The 13,645-nt window shown below is 51.8% G+C and overlaps 1 protein-coding gene across 8 annotated transcripts; it reads right to left on the bottom strand.

Annotated features, from left to right (window-relative positions):
• Positions 1–2,570: 2,570 nt before the first annotated feature.
• On the bottom strand, positions 2,571–13,626 carry DBF4B (DBF4 zinc finger B). Of its 8 annotated transcripts, none has more exons than XM_055697664.1 (11): positions 13,482–13,626; positions 12,749–12,940; positions 11,575–11,625; positions 10,882–10,951; positions 9,865–9,935; positions 9,249–9,285; positions 7,234–7,279; positions 6,270–6,386; positions 5,902–6,028; positions 5,093–5,283; positions 2,571–4,504 (listed from the first exon to the last, which is right to left on the bottom strand). In XM_055697664.1, exons 1-11 carry the CDS (start codon positions 13,590–13,592, stop codon positions 3,526–3,528), a joined length of 1,992 nt encoding a protein of 663 aa, XP_055553639.1. In that variant the 5' UTR covers positions 13,593–13,626; the 3' UTR covers positions 2,571–3,525. The 8 variants fall into 8 exon arrangements, with proteins under 8 accessions (XP_055553639.1, XP_027672147.2, XP_055553640.1 ...); XM_027816346.2 differs by having other exon boundaries at positions 5,093–5,202; XM_055697665.1 differs by having other exon boundaries at positions 7,234–7,276.
• Between the last annotated feature and the right edge of the window lie 19 nt (positions 13,627–13,645).

Genomic DNA, 13,645 nt, shown 5'->3' with positions numbered 1-13,645 from the left:
ATTTTGCGCTACTGCTCCAGCTAAACCCTCTCCTGTGCCACCTGTGATCAGGTTCCAGCCCCGTTCCTGGCGCAGCCAGCATCCAGGGGGGCTCCCTACACCTCCCAGGGGCATCATTGCACCCGATTCCTCCTCCCAGCACCTCCCACAGCCTCGATGAACCCAGGGAAAGGATTCCCTCGTGTGCCACCTCCCAACCCCACGGGGCATCAGGGAGCAACACGGCGGGGGGTTGTGTGTGTCCCTCCCCGTGGACCCCCCCCCTTCTTTTGGAAGAGCCTTCCTTGGGACCCGGGTGCCCGCCCCCTTCTCCCCTGGGGACTCACATACCCACTTGGTGACAAAAGCCTTTGGGTACCCCCAGTGCCAGCTCTGCAGCTCCAAGCTGCCGGTGAAAGCACCACACCAGGCTTGCCTTGCCAGTAAGTTGGTTGTTTAAAGTGGTGTCACAGCGGTGTAACAGGCCCCCTCCCTGCCAAAAACCACCTTGACACCCTCATTAACAGTGGCCACGTTGGTTTTCATCACTTCTGTGAAAAAGTGGGGGGCAGAAGCACTTAGAGGGGGAAGGTAAGGCAGGACAGGGACACTCCTGAGGTCAGGGAGCAGGGAGGGGGCTAAGCCCCTGCCCTCTCCCCTCCCCCAGCTGTGCAGCTCACCTCGTCATTATCAGCGCTTTGCAGAGCCTTAACGAACCGAAACCTGCAGCAGCTCAGGGATGGAGCACGGCAGGCTCTAGCAGAGAGATGCTGCTGTGGTGTCACACTCAGGTTGGGGGGCTCACATCCACCCCCGCAGCATCCCCGCACCCCATGTGCACGGGGGCTGGCACACACGTGTGTGGGGAAGAGTCTCCCACGCTGGTTTTGTCAGACAGCTGCGCAGGGGAACAGGCTTCGGGAAACACTGATCGTCTCCTTGGCCACGCTGTGGCAGTTCCCCGCTGCCGAGCGGCACAGCAGCCCCGCGGCTCACTCCCACGAAGCCCAAGCTTAGCGGGCGGGCAGGGCTTCAGCCCTGTGACCTGCTGCCCTCAGGCCTTCATCCTCCTCCGGGCAATAATTAGCCACAAACGCAACACTGAAGTGAGGAACCTGCGGCATCAAGCACAACGGAGCTGATCCAGCATCTGCATTGTATCTCAGGGGGGTCTGTGAGGTTGCCAGCCCATGGGTGACAGCCTCTCCCAGCACTCTGCTCCTCCTCAGGACCACAGTGACAAAGGGGACTGGTGCTTTGCAGGAAGGGGGTGTACACCAGGTGACAGCAAGTGTATCTCCAGCAAGAACATCTGACCCAAGGCCTGAATGGAACTTGAGGGTCCACAAAGCAGCTCCCACAGTCCCCGAGACCAGGAACCCCCATCATGTAGGTCACTGGTCAACATTAGGAGGGGGGTAGGCAGCAACCAGGGCTCCCCCTCCCCTCCACAGAAGGGCCGTGCTCAGTGAAGGACCGCCACTGTCACCTCGCAGCTGATCTCCCAACGCCACCTCTGCTAACACCCCAGGGAAGCTCACTGCCTCCTCCGCTGAGCAACGCTGCTGCAAGGTAGCCCAGTCTCTGCAGGGGACAACGGACCCCCTTGAGTTTTGGTCACATCCAACAATGATCTGGAGGGACCCTGCAAGCCAAGTCACCCCTCTTTGCTGTCCAAGGGGCACAGAGCTGGTCTCTGCCTCCAGAAGACTGCGCACATCAAGATGTTGGCCGACCAGTGCACCAAGCCCATTTCTATCTCTTCCAGGGATTACCCTCCAGCTGGGACAGCAAGCAGCTACATGCCCATGGCAGAGCCGGTGCCTGGCGCGGTTAAGCTCCTGCAGCGGCTTCGCTCAGCCCTTCATACCCTGTAGAGCTTCTTCAGTAGGTAAAGAAGAGCTGGAGTTTGGCTGTTGCACTGGAAAATGATTCAGCTCAGCAGGGCTTCACTTCAGGCTTCAGTGAAGGCGGGGTGGTTTGTCCTTCACTCAGGGCTTGAACACCGCCAAGGACAGGCAGACCCCGCTCCTCTGGGTGCCTGGCCCAGGGCTGTCCGACCTTCCTGGGCAGCGAGCCTTTCCTTTTCCCAACCTGCACCTTGGAAGCCCGAGCTCAGGGCTAGGGCATCACTGAAAGGTTGGCTCCATCCTACTTGGAGCTGCCCTTCAAGAAGTCACAGGCTGCTTTTACATACTCCAGAAACTCCTCTTGGCAAGACAAGCCCAGCCCGGCTCCGGCCTCTCCCTGGCTGCGTGCCCAGGAAATGTCAATAGTCTCCTAACAACTGCTCTCCAGTTTCTCTGCATCCTTCTTTCCTGCGGCCACCCCACACACAGCTGCCCCTGTGCTGGCTACATCAGCTTCTGCAGCCTGCTGACCGTGTTCCTAGGGTAAGCTACGTATGGGGTGATCTTAAATGACCAGCACCGCTGCTGCCCTGCATTCAGCCTGGTGGCCACCATCACCCCCAGATCCCTTCCAGCAAGGTTTCTGTCCAGCCACCTCCGATCAGTAGATGGACATTTCACGCAACTTCAAGTTAGCTGTGCTTAGGCCAGCAGACACGTTTTACCCACTGCACAGCAGAGTAGGAGCTCATCTTCCATTTTATTTCAAAGTTTGTTAAAAAAAAACCCCAAACAATTTAGTACCAGTTACAAACATCCATCCCACAAAACCCCAAACCACATGGACATGAATAACACAGACCTCACCCCCACGGCCCTCCTCTGCTATGTCTTTGCACCTCTGAGAACTGGGTGAGGGGAAGAGCAGGCCATGCTCTCAGTCTGGAAGGGCAAAGAGCATATTCCTGCTGAAGAGGTATTTCCAGAGAGACCGTCCAGTCATCAGCCCAGTGAGGAGCTAAAGGAAGCCGCCAGCTCTAAACATTGCCAGCAGAGAGGAGGGAAGATCCCAGCCAAGGATGCTGAACCCACCGTACCACCCGTCAGCTCCCAACGGGAGAGCTGCCCGGGTTTGTCCGCAGTGTCCGGAGCCCACCTCCTGCAGACAGTCCTCACTCCAGCTTTCAGCTGGGCCTCCTGGCCCTGACAGGGAGGGGGGCTTGGTAAATCCCTTTCCAGACATTTCACAGCTCCCGCTAAGGGGCCAGAGAACAGCCAGGAGGTGGTTTCAGCTAGTCCAGCTGCCAAAAAAGGACTGAAATACAGGGACAGAGGCTCCTTTGGTCTCTGTGCAGCAGTTCCAGTCCTCTTTGCCGGCTCAGGCAAGCTCTGACTTCTGCTTCAGAACTGAGCAGAGCTGAGACTCGTACCCACTGTCCCTCACATTGATATGCATCCTTTGGAGCAAGTCCCTGTCCACAGACTGAATCCTGCTGTCCTGGACACCCGTCAGTGTGGAGAGCAGCTGGACATCCCAGTCTGCCTCAGAAGAACTTTTGCTGAAGTGGTGATCAGCCCCTGCATTATGTAGAAAAGGCTGAAGGGATCCAGGGCATGGAACCTGCTCTTTGCTGTAGCCTGGGAGGTCAGGTGGTTCATGTGCTATTTTTTCTGCTGCTCTGACACAGAGCAAGCATCAACATCTGGCTTCAGCCACAGGCAGTTTTGGGGAGGTTAACCAGCCAGTAGGACACCCGGTCTTGTTCGTTGTGTTCTCCAGATCAGGACTATCCACATTTCTGCGTGCGTTTTCATTCTTCCCTCTGAGATGCTTCCCTTGGGAATTCACGTTCACTCCGCTCCAGCCATGCTTGCCGACAGTGCTGGCTGCAGCAGCCTCTGTGGGATCAAAACCCACAGACACAGCTTCAAGGGAACCTAGCCACAATGCAGGGTCCCCAGGGCTCTCGCACAGGCACAGGTCCAAACCAAGGGAGCTACGAGCTCTGCTGGAGAGCTGTGCGCTGAGAGGCAAGCTGCCAGCCTCCATCACACTGGGTAAGCCTGGCTCTGACATCTGTCCTGCACCCTGTCCACCCGTCCCACCAACCACTGGGTTTGTCTGCTTACATGGAGAGAGGCCACCACCCTGCTCCAGCCTGGGCTTCTTTCCCATCTGGGTGCTCTGCCTAGAGGAAAGCTGGCGTTTCCTGGAGACAGGCAGCGCTTGTGGGAGATGGCCAACAGATTCATGCACTCGCTGTTCCTGAGGTTCAGATGAAGAAGCAATTGCCTCTCCAACAGGAGGGGCTGCTACGAGAGTCCCCCAGGCCAGGTCAGGGGCCAAGCCCAAATCTATATCCTGCACCACAGGCTGCTCTGCAGAGCCACACGCAGCACAGACCCCTCGGGCGAGTCCTGCTCCAACAGGCAGCCCCACAGAGCAGCTCCTTGACAAACCCTCTCCTTCTCTGGGAATACTGGCCCTGTCCCTAGGCAGGCAAGGGGAACATCCCTCAGTCTTCAGGCCACGTTCCATGTCAATTAACAGTTCCACAGCACGCTGCTCAGGCTGCTCCCTTTCGTTTCCCAGCTCTGCTGTCAGCATCTCAATTCCTCCAGTAACCTGTGCTTCAGGCACTAAGCATTCATCTGTCAGGTAGGACCAAGGCACCCTGAGAAGAACCATCAGTTAATGCTCACTCTAGGCCTAGCAACACCCCCCCCTCCCCCCGCCCCAGTGAGACAAAGTGTTTTCTGCAGCGCAGGGTGTTTGAAGTCCTTGCTCAGGAGGCAGTAAGAAATTTTAGACCGGTGAGGCTCAGCAAACAGTGATACTGCTGCTGGCAGAGAAGGCAGGCAGCACAAGGGATCTCTTGGCCTTCTCAACAGCCCAGGGCACAGGCACAGGAGTGCTACAGAGCAGTGGGGTTCGCATCAGGCACGGGGACAGAAGAGATGGGCTTAGTTGCCCTTTCTAGTTTAAGGGACACTAGAAGTGCACGGAGAGTTTCCTGAAGCAGGGAAGCCACAGAAACACGAGATATCCCACGGCTTGTCTAAACTTTGCTTGGCAGGTTCCAGGTGTGCCCTGCAGTCAGCTGCGGCCCTCTGCTCCCTGCTGCCCAATTCCCTGGCACAGGGCACAAGCTAGGGAGAAGCACCACGGCAGCGTGGGGACCCAGACCCTGCTCCTGCGAGCATGCCACGTGGCACCACGCTGCTTTTCAGCTCCAGGAATTATCAGATTCACAAAGACTTACTTGGCTGACTGTTCCACAAAGTTGTTAGTGAGCTGCGAGATTACACGATCCACAGGGGTGTACTGCGAGTCGTCCAGTGCAAACCGCTTGTGCTGGGGGCTCTGGAGATGCTGGAAGGTGGCAGAAGCCTTTTTAGCAACACTTATCCTTTCACAGGAGGGAAATCTGCAGTTAGAGCTGGTTCCCACAGCCTAACAGGCAAGAGGGCAAACAGCCTTTTCACCAGATAGGTTGTTTGGGAACAGATTTGGGAAACATAGGCAATGCCGTTACCCCCAGTTGCTTACAGTGAGCATTCTGTTCCCATAGACACCTGCTGATGAGGAGGTTGTGTCTCTATCTAACAACAGCCTACAGCTCTCCCCAGCAGCTAGTAAAAACGCTGACTCCAAATCGGCACTGTCTGTCACAAAAGGCTGGGCTCTGCAAGCCACATCTTCCACAAGACAAAAATCCTCTTCCCACCTTTTTAATCATCCTGTGGCCCCGTGACTGCTGTGGAATGGGCTTCCCACCCTACAGATTAGGTAACAGGATGATCCTCGAGGCTCTCCTAGCCCCAGAGATGTGCATGGCATGCTGTAACCTTCAAAACCATTGTTTGCCCAGACCAGGAGGTCAGAGCACAGATATATCATGGCTTTCATCTACGAGGCTGATCTGTCTAGATACCGTAAGGGCTGTACATACAGCAATCTGCCTTCCTTCCAAAAGGAGTTAGTACTGAAAACAGGCATGACGTGATTAATGATGCTGTGGAGTGGCCCCCATAACTTTTGCAAGGAAACAGGTCCCAGGGGAACCTTTACCTTCTGCAGCTCTTCAAATGTCTCTTGGCAGCACTCACAAAATCCCTTCTTTTTCTTTGGCACAGTGACCGGTGTGGACTGGGGGCTCTTCTCCCCTTCGCTGCGCACGGGACAGCCTTCCACACCCCTGCAAGGTAACAGTAAAGATCTTCCCTGCCCTCACTTGACAGCATCAGCAGGTGCTCAGCTGCCTGCATAACGGCCAGGGAGGCCGTGCTGCCTTTGAGCAACAGCTGTTTGACCCAGAACAGGGCTCCTTTTGCCCCTGTCCAGAAGACAAGTGGTTCTCTAGATCCCAGGAACCAGCAAGGTCAGCAGTTAGCAGGGCAGTCAGGTTAAAAGCTTGCACAGAAGGAGCTACAACCTACCTGGCTCTGCAAGAATTGGAGAGGCTTTTCAGAGTCTCAAATGGGCTGGAGCTTTTGGATGCTAGGAAGTTCAGGTCAGGAAAGCTTTTGAACTGTTGATGGAAGGGCCGGAATTGCCTGAAAGCAGCAGATCAGGACATCAAACTTCTGGCAATGATAGTGTGGTTAGGGAACTGTCCCTCCCCCAGAGGAGCTCGAGGTGCCATCTCACTTATGATGAGATACTGCCCATTGCTGTCCCAGAGGTTTTCCATTTCTCACTGGAAGTACTAAACCTGATCCTCAGTAACTACACTGATGGGGGGGCATGTTTTGGACAGAAGGAAGGTTTGCCTTCTCAGCAAAAAAACCACCTTTTGCCCCCAAGACATGGTAGCAGCCACCAGTGCAGCACTTTCAGCTACACAGCAGCACAGAAAGCTTTTGGTTCCCAGACCACATCTCCCTTCATGCTTTATTGCGTGCAGCACGTAAAACCTAACGTTTGACTTTGCAGGCGACTTAAATGTTGCCTTCAGAATAATTAATTGGCACTCTGGATACTGTTAGGGTTACAGAGTTGTTAGAAACACCACATATATCAGATCCCCTTGTGCTGAATGCTGTAATCAAGTTACAGGCCCTGACCTCATGTGTTTCAATCTCTTTCCTCAGTTCAGAGGGCTCAAGCAGATTAAGTGACCTGCTCAGGATCACAAATGGAACCCAAGCAAGGAAGTAAACTGTTGTCAAGTCTCATCTAACACCTTCCCCTCCCCCAACATATGAGCCACCTAGACTGTTTCTCTAAACTCCATTTGCCTCCCTCTATGAGGGTGTCAGCTTCCCAGCGTGTAACAGGGTCTTCAAAGCAGCCACAGTCTGCCTTGTGGCCAGAATATTCACTGCAAATAAAACTAGTAAAGAATTCCCTCCCTGGGAGCCCCTGAGGTTAAGGTATGATATTTAGGAAGACCTCATTTACCTGCTCTGGTCTTCAACCTTCAGAAAAGGGGGCTTCAATTTTCCTGCTAGAAAGCAAGCTTGTTAGAAGTTGCCCTGGCCAAATTCCCCTATTTATTCATTCATTCCCCAACAGAACTGGGCTACAGAACCAAGCTCATCAGTACTTCTGACACCTGTGAATCCCAAAATGATGGCCAAGTGTAGCCAAAACAGCTCTTTGAGTAACCTACAACAGCCCTCGCCCCCAAAGTATTCAGTAGGGTGACCAAACCCTAGAGGCAGCCCAACCATGGAGCGTTTCCACCTTTGAAAGAACATCCAGCTAAGCCTCTTGCATCCTTAATGTCTACTCAGTCTTACCAGTCAGCAGCCTCACCCCAAGCCTTAGGATCTGAGTCAGAATTGGAGAACTGTCACACACCCTTCAATGCAACGTGCCGCTCATAAGAAAGACTGCAGCAGCAGTTGCACAAGCACAGGGCTCCCTATCAACCCTTCCAGCACCTTTTTTTCTCCATTTACCTTTACACAACAGCTTGGAGTTCAGAATGGCTTAGCCTAGGACGGTTAAGTCAAAGCAGTAAGAGCTGCTGGAGACAAACCAACATGCTGCATAGCCAAGCCTGGCATGAGAACACTACTAAAAAACAGCATCTGGCCTTCGCTTGGTCCCTGAGGAGGGCAAGCAGCAGCTATGCTTCCCACAGAGGCATAATATATGTTAAGGGAGCAGAAGAAAGTCTCAGAAGTGCATTCAGGGAAAAGGTTTTCAGAGCCAGGCTTGGAGAAGAGGCTACCACGTCCTTCCTGTCTCACAGGTATGTTCAGCTCACAAGTGATAACATTACACTCAGCCTGGAAATCTGCGTACAGGTCCAGTTAAGAAACAAACAAACATCAAGGTATTCCCACAGGGCATCTGCCTGACCCTGAAACCAAACCTCTTAATGCCTCTTACTGCCTCTGCAGGGTGAGGTGTTTTGTTTTCTTGCGATCCTGGCACGCAATGCTATTTTCTTCAAAGAAATTTTAACCTCAACCTCCAGAAAGGCTGATTCCATTTGTCCTCGCCAGTTAGCTGCTCAAGCCTTATCCTGAGCTTGCATCAAATGTGCTGTTACGTCGCTAAAGTAGCTATTTAAGTACAGGATCAATTTTTCCATGTAAATTCTGCCAAATGCTTAGCACTTCTGAAAGCAAGGCCATGTGTAGGGCCCTAGATAAAACTCAGACTGGTGCACAGGTCCTGAGCTCTTATGGCAGAGTGCTGAACAGTGACAAATGGTTCAGCTGTTACCACAAGTCCCCAGGCAGGGTTCAGAGTGTGCCACACAAAGAGCTCTGAGCTTGCAGCAGATTATCTGCCTTATCCGACAGCTTTTCGAGCCTTTTTTTCTACCACCTTTCCCCCCAAACTGGGAAACGATCTTTCAAGTGTCACACACACAATCCAGGCTGAAGTCTGCTCTGAGGTATTACTGAGCGTTCACTCTCCGACAAGCAGTCAAACAAGTCACAAATTAACTTACGTCACTGGTGCCAATCTTGGTACCACAATTGGCTCTTGTCTAATTGCAGATGAGAATCTGTTTCTCCCCGCTCCTGCTTTGGAAGTGTTATCCCTAGATTGGTGTCTCAGCAGTACATTTCAGCCTAACAGAAGTGAGTGGGTTGTGAGGAACATGCTCTCCTCTGTAGGATGCATTATTCTTTGAAACTTCAGCCAGTGGATTCGACATGCGGTGCCAGCAGCACAGTTCTCAGGTGCCTCAGGATTCTGGGAGCTGCGCTATAAAGGGTTTATGGGACTTTAAAAAACATTGTCTGAAACCAAATGCATAATATCCTCAGCTGTATTGGCAGCCTGCAACTAGACTCGGACAAGGAGTTACAAAACCCATTCAAGAGAAATTGCCTTAACAGTTGGCATCTTTTGGATTGCTGAAGTTTCAGACAGATTTTCAAATTCTGAATGAGGCTTCTTCAAGCAGCTCTGCATCTAAGTGTAAATAGGAGCACAACTTTCAGGCCTACCTTTGTGAATTTTTGATGCAGATGCAAGGCATTTTGCCTAAAAGAAAAAGTGACATATTTAGTATGGGAGCCAGCACAGGCAGAACTGTAATTACTGATCCCAGAGCAGCAAAGCAAGATTGCAGCAGTCTCACCCACCACTTCAGAGCTCCTACATCACAGACTATCACCTCCCCCTGATATTTTGCCTCCCAAGTTACCTAGAATTAGTATAAATACGATGTACAGGCTGCCACTCTCTGATCTTATGCCCTACCTTTTCACTGACCATCCAATGCACTAAAAAGAAATCCTTCAAAAAGCCAGTGTACTTGCCCCATATGATCTGCTTTACCCTTAGTCCCATACAAGTCAAAATCTGTATCGGTTGTGCTACAGGTGTTGATAACAGCTGCCCCATTCTCACCTGGTTTTACCCCCACTTTATAAAAGGAAAAATTCTTTTCATTTTGTCATCTCCATCAATAAACAGAAGCACCAGATTGCTCAGTGTTGCATGAAAACCTAGGAGATCACCCCACTTACTAGCCCATTAGCACTAGAGGAGCTAAAAGCGTTGCTTAGAGCTACCGAGGAATCCCGAGCACCTCAAATTGGCTGGAGTTCAATCTGTTACCTCTGTCTTCTGGCATTGTTTCCTTGCTCCCGAGATGGCACGCAGCAGCTGTTGAGCATATGACAACATTTCTGCACAGGAGAGATGTCAAAGAGCCATAGCTCAACAAGAGATGGTGAGCTGTTTCCCCTCCACCAGCTGCAGCTACCTCCACTCACCCGCACCAGGGAAAAGCACAGCGCCTAAGCCCACCATCACCCGGCAGAGCATCGCCACTACATGGTTAATTTGCCCAAGAAGCAGCCAAGGAGGAGTGCTTTGAGGGATGGCGTCCGGTTTTGCTCTTTAGCACAGCCAAAGGCTGGCTTTATGTCTCTGCAGAAATGAGATGCTGTTAGGAACTTTGCAGCATGCAGACCAGACCCTGACATTTGCAAGCCCTGACAGGCTTGCCACACCGCTGCGGTTCAGCAGAGCTGGCTGCTTAGGAACACGTACGGGCTGTGGCTGCCTCCATCATGCACCCAGACAAGCTCAGCCACAGCTGTGTGCCACTGTCACTGGACACTAAGGAACCTTTTACTCCAGACCTAATATTAGTATCAGAGTTTCACCATCTGTCTTTCCTGTCATCCCCTTCCCATTCATCACTGAGACAGGAAGTGCCTTCCAGCATAGCCCCTCAAACATCAGCACTTCCTAATTAAAAACAACCAGATCCTGCCATTATCATGATCTGTGCTTCCCAGTCAATTAGCAAAAATGGTCTTTTTGGAACAAATCTATGCACTGATCAAGCTATTAACATTTTATAATCTTACGGCTTCAGCATATTACAACATACTCAGTGCTTGCTACTGTAAATGCAACAGTAGCCGGTTCTATACATACAAGTTAATCTGGTTTTCGAAGGGCAGACCTAGGTAGCCATGGCCAGGATGGCATCAGCCAAGTACTGAATATTGCTTGCAATTTCTTCCTTCTGCCATACCACGCTGGCCTACATTGCTTCTGCTCCACCTGTCTCAAAAATCACTAATTACCAACAGCGGGATTTCAGCTTACAGGGAAGGATACCATCCACGTGCAAGATCCGGACTCCCCACATGCGAGCGTTGGCGAGGATACTGCTGCCACTGCAGGTGTCCTGTACAGAGAGGTTTGGCAAGGTACAGCTCAAAGCAGAGACGGCTGTGTGAGCACATGCAGCTCTAAATCTAGTTTAGAGAGATTTTCCTGTTGCTCAGTTGCGTAGCTGTTATTAAAATCAGGGCACAGCTGAAAAGGTTTGAACTCATGCTTTATCTATCCCAAATTAACAGTAGCCTCTAGGTCAATTTTTTAATTCCTGCTATAGCATAAGCTTCTAAGTGGGCACTGAGATTCTTTTGGCCACTTTTGCTACCAGTGAAAGGACCACAGGGGGGCCTTTTCCCCAGCTGTACGGCTTTAGCTCTTTCTAGGCTAAAAATTCATTTAACAACGGGTCTTGTGTTAATAATTCTCTTGTGTTGAGCACCCAGATACCTGGGGCAGGCCTTAGAAGTACTAACATGGATGGATGACATGGCTGCATGAAGAACAGTGACCAGGAGCACTGCACAATATTCTGCGGGCCACAAGTAACTGCTTTGTACCTTCACCAGCCCAAGAACCTGCTTCCTTCAGCAGGGCGGGGGCTCTAGAGAAGTGGCTGGCACTGGTTCCGCACTGCTCAGCAGTACTTTGAATATACCCAGCTAGAGAAAAGTCCATCCACATGCCGCTCACCTGATTCTTCATGGCCTTCTGCAGCAGTTCCTTTCCCCTGCTGATCAGTGCCTGCAGAAAAAGAAGCAAAGTACTACATTCAAGCAAAAATCTACCAGGCAGTGGCAAGCTGAGGACAGTGTGGCTGTCCAGTAAGAGTGATTTCTAGTGATACCTGGTCTCTGCCGGGGACAAGAAGCTGACCAAGACTTTATCTCAAAGACAGCAGCATCTCCAGGGAGTGCAAACTGCAGAGGTGCCCATTAGATCTACACTAAGCAGCCATTCAGCCAAGGCTTGGCTTCTATTGAACAGCAGTGAATACCCCAGAGCCAAGAGGAAACAGCAGCTTAGCTCAGAAATTCTACCTGCCACATCCCAGCTGCTGGCAGGGGTTAGGAACACTCTTGCTAGTCCTTCCTGGGAACAAAGTCTTATTTGCAAGCCAGTGATTTCAGCAAATAGGTTAAATTATTTGTAAGGCAAGCGGATAGTGCTGTGAGCAAGGGCAGGGGAACAAACATCATGAGTGATTGAGTGAAACCCCTGGCATCAGCTCAGGCTTTCCACCTGCAGGTGGTCAGGATCCAGCTAGTAGAAGTGCCCACAGCCTAGACTGGGGTAGTAGGCTCTCCCCAGTCACAGCTTCCAGCAGACACCAGCGTTCAACACAGGATGTTAAGAGTTTTGGCCACAAGCACCACTGACCAGAAAGCCCACCTCTGGCAGGGCGAATAGGACATAGAGAAATCCCTTCTTGCAAGCTGCCCTCGTAGATCTTCTCCCAAGTTACAGTGGCCTTGCCCTGCCTGTGTCTGGGAGCATGCATCCAAAGCCTGCAACAGCTTTATCTTGTCTACATTTCTCTGCTTTTCCAGACACATTTCTGCAGCGGGACGATTCCCCATTCTGCTGGGAAGCCAGCCAAGCCCTCCATCTCCTCTGCCATTTGAGCAGATATGCTGGTTTACCAGCTCAAAGCTGTGGCACACACATTTGAATGGACAGTGATACACAAACACAAGGAACATGGGTACAAATACGGACAGCCAGACCAGGAGGGAAAAGAAAGCCCTAAACATGCAACATATTCGCTCAGAGCAGGAACAAATTTACCTTCCAACACTTCTCTGGTTCTACTTTACAGATCCCTTCGGCCAAACTTTGAGGTAGCCTAAACCTTTATAGCTCTTACAGTGTCTGGTGGCTTCTGGTGAGGTCTGGTACGGTTCCCTTTGGGGACAGAAGGTGTTGGGCTCATGGCTTTTGCATCTTCTGAAGTTACGCTGCTCCGCTTCTCAGTCCAAGTCCTGGCTTTGTCTCGTTTAGCTTCTTTATTGCTGGAAACTACATAGTTGACTTCTTTGCTTAGGAAGCTTTCGGTCACCTGCAGCAAGAGACAAACTAGAGCAGCTCTGAAACTGTTCAACTCTTTAGCAGGACTGTTTCAGCTCAGAAGAACTACTGCCTTTGGCTTAAGGCCACACACACTTAAGGGGCTGCTGAAAGTACTCATCTCTACAAACAGTTCCTTCTTCCATTCCTTACTGCTGTCTCCCAAAAGGAGAACCTATGATGTACTGACAGCGTACAACCTAGAGATACACTGCAAATAGTCCCCAGCACCTTCGGATTGAGACTTCCATGACTCTTGTCTACCATTATCTACTTCTCAAGCGTTTCAGGAAAAAAAAAAAAACAAAAACCACCGAACAACAATAGCTGAGAAAAAGACCCTGGACATCATGCATCAGCATGGAAAAGCTCTATTCACCAGAGAACAGAACACATTTCAGCAAAATACAGTAGCAAGCGAAGAGGTGGGACAAACAGCTCCGCACAGAACAGGGCAGTAGGTAACTTGAAAGCCCTCAGGATCTCGGGCCTGGGGCCCCGGTGAGGGTGTGGGGGGTGTCCCGGCCGCTCACCCCGCCGAGGTGCCCGATGACCTCCGCCAGCTCCCGTGCGCTCCGCCCGCTCGGCAGGTCGAGGTAGAAGGACTTTCCACGGAGAGGCCGGGGGGCGGCTGGGCCCACCATGGCGCCCTCACAGCGCCGCGCCGCCGCCGTTGAAACTCCCGCTCCGCCCCGCC

The sequence above is a fragment of the Falco cherrug genome, chromosome 20, assembly GCF_023634085.1.
Source record: "Falco cherrug isolate bFalChe1 chromosome 20, bFalChe1.pri, whole genome shotgun sequence".
Lineage (NCBI taxonomy): Eukaryota > Metazoa > Chordata > Aves > Falconiformes > Falconidae > Falco > Falco cherrug.
This window is presented reverse-complemented; position numbering and strand designations above follow the sequence as displayed.

What these genes read in the sequence shown, in the direction of transcription:
- DBF4B (XM_055697664.1), bottom strand. Translation starts at nt 13,592, where the DNA reads ATGGTGGGCCCAGCCGCCCCCCGGCCTCTCCGTGGAAAGTCCTTCTAC. An exon ending in AACAATGCCAGAAGACAGAG is followed by an intron (nt 9,286 to 9,864) that starts GTAACAGATTGA and finishes TTTTTCTTTTAG; the next exon opens with GCAAAATGCCTTGCATCTGC. An exon ending in CATTTGAAGAGCTGCAGAAG is followed by an intron (nt 5,284 to 5,901) that starts GTAAAGGTTCCC and finishes CTTGCCTGTTAG; the next exon opens with GCTGTGGGAACCAGCTCTAA.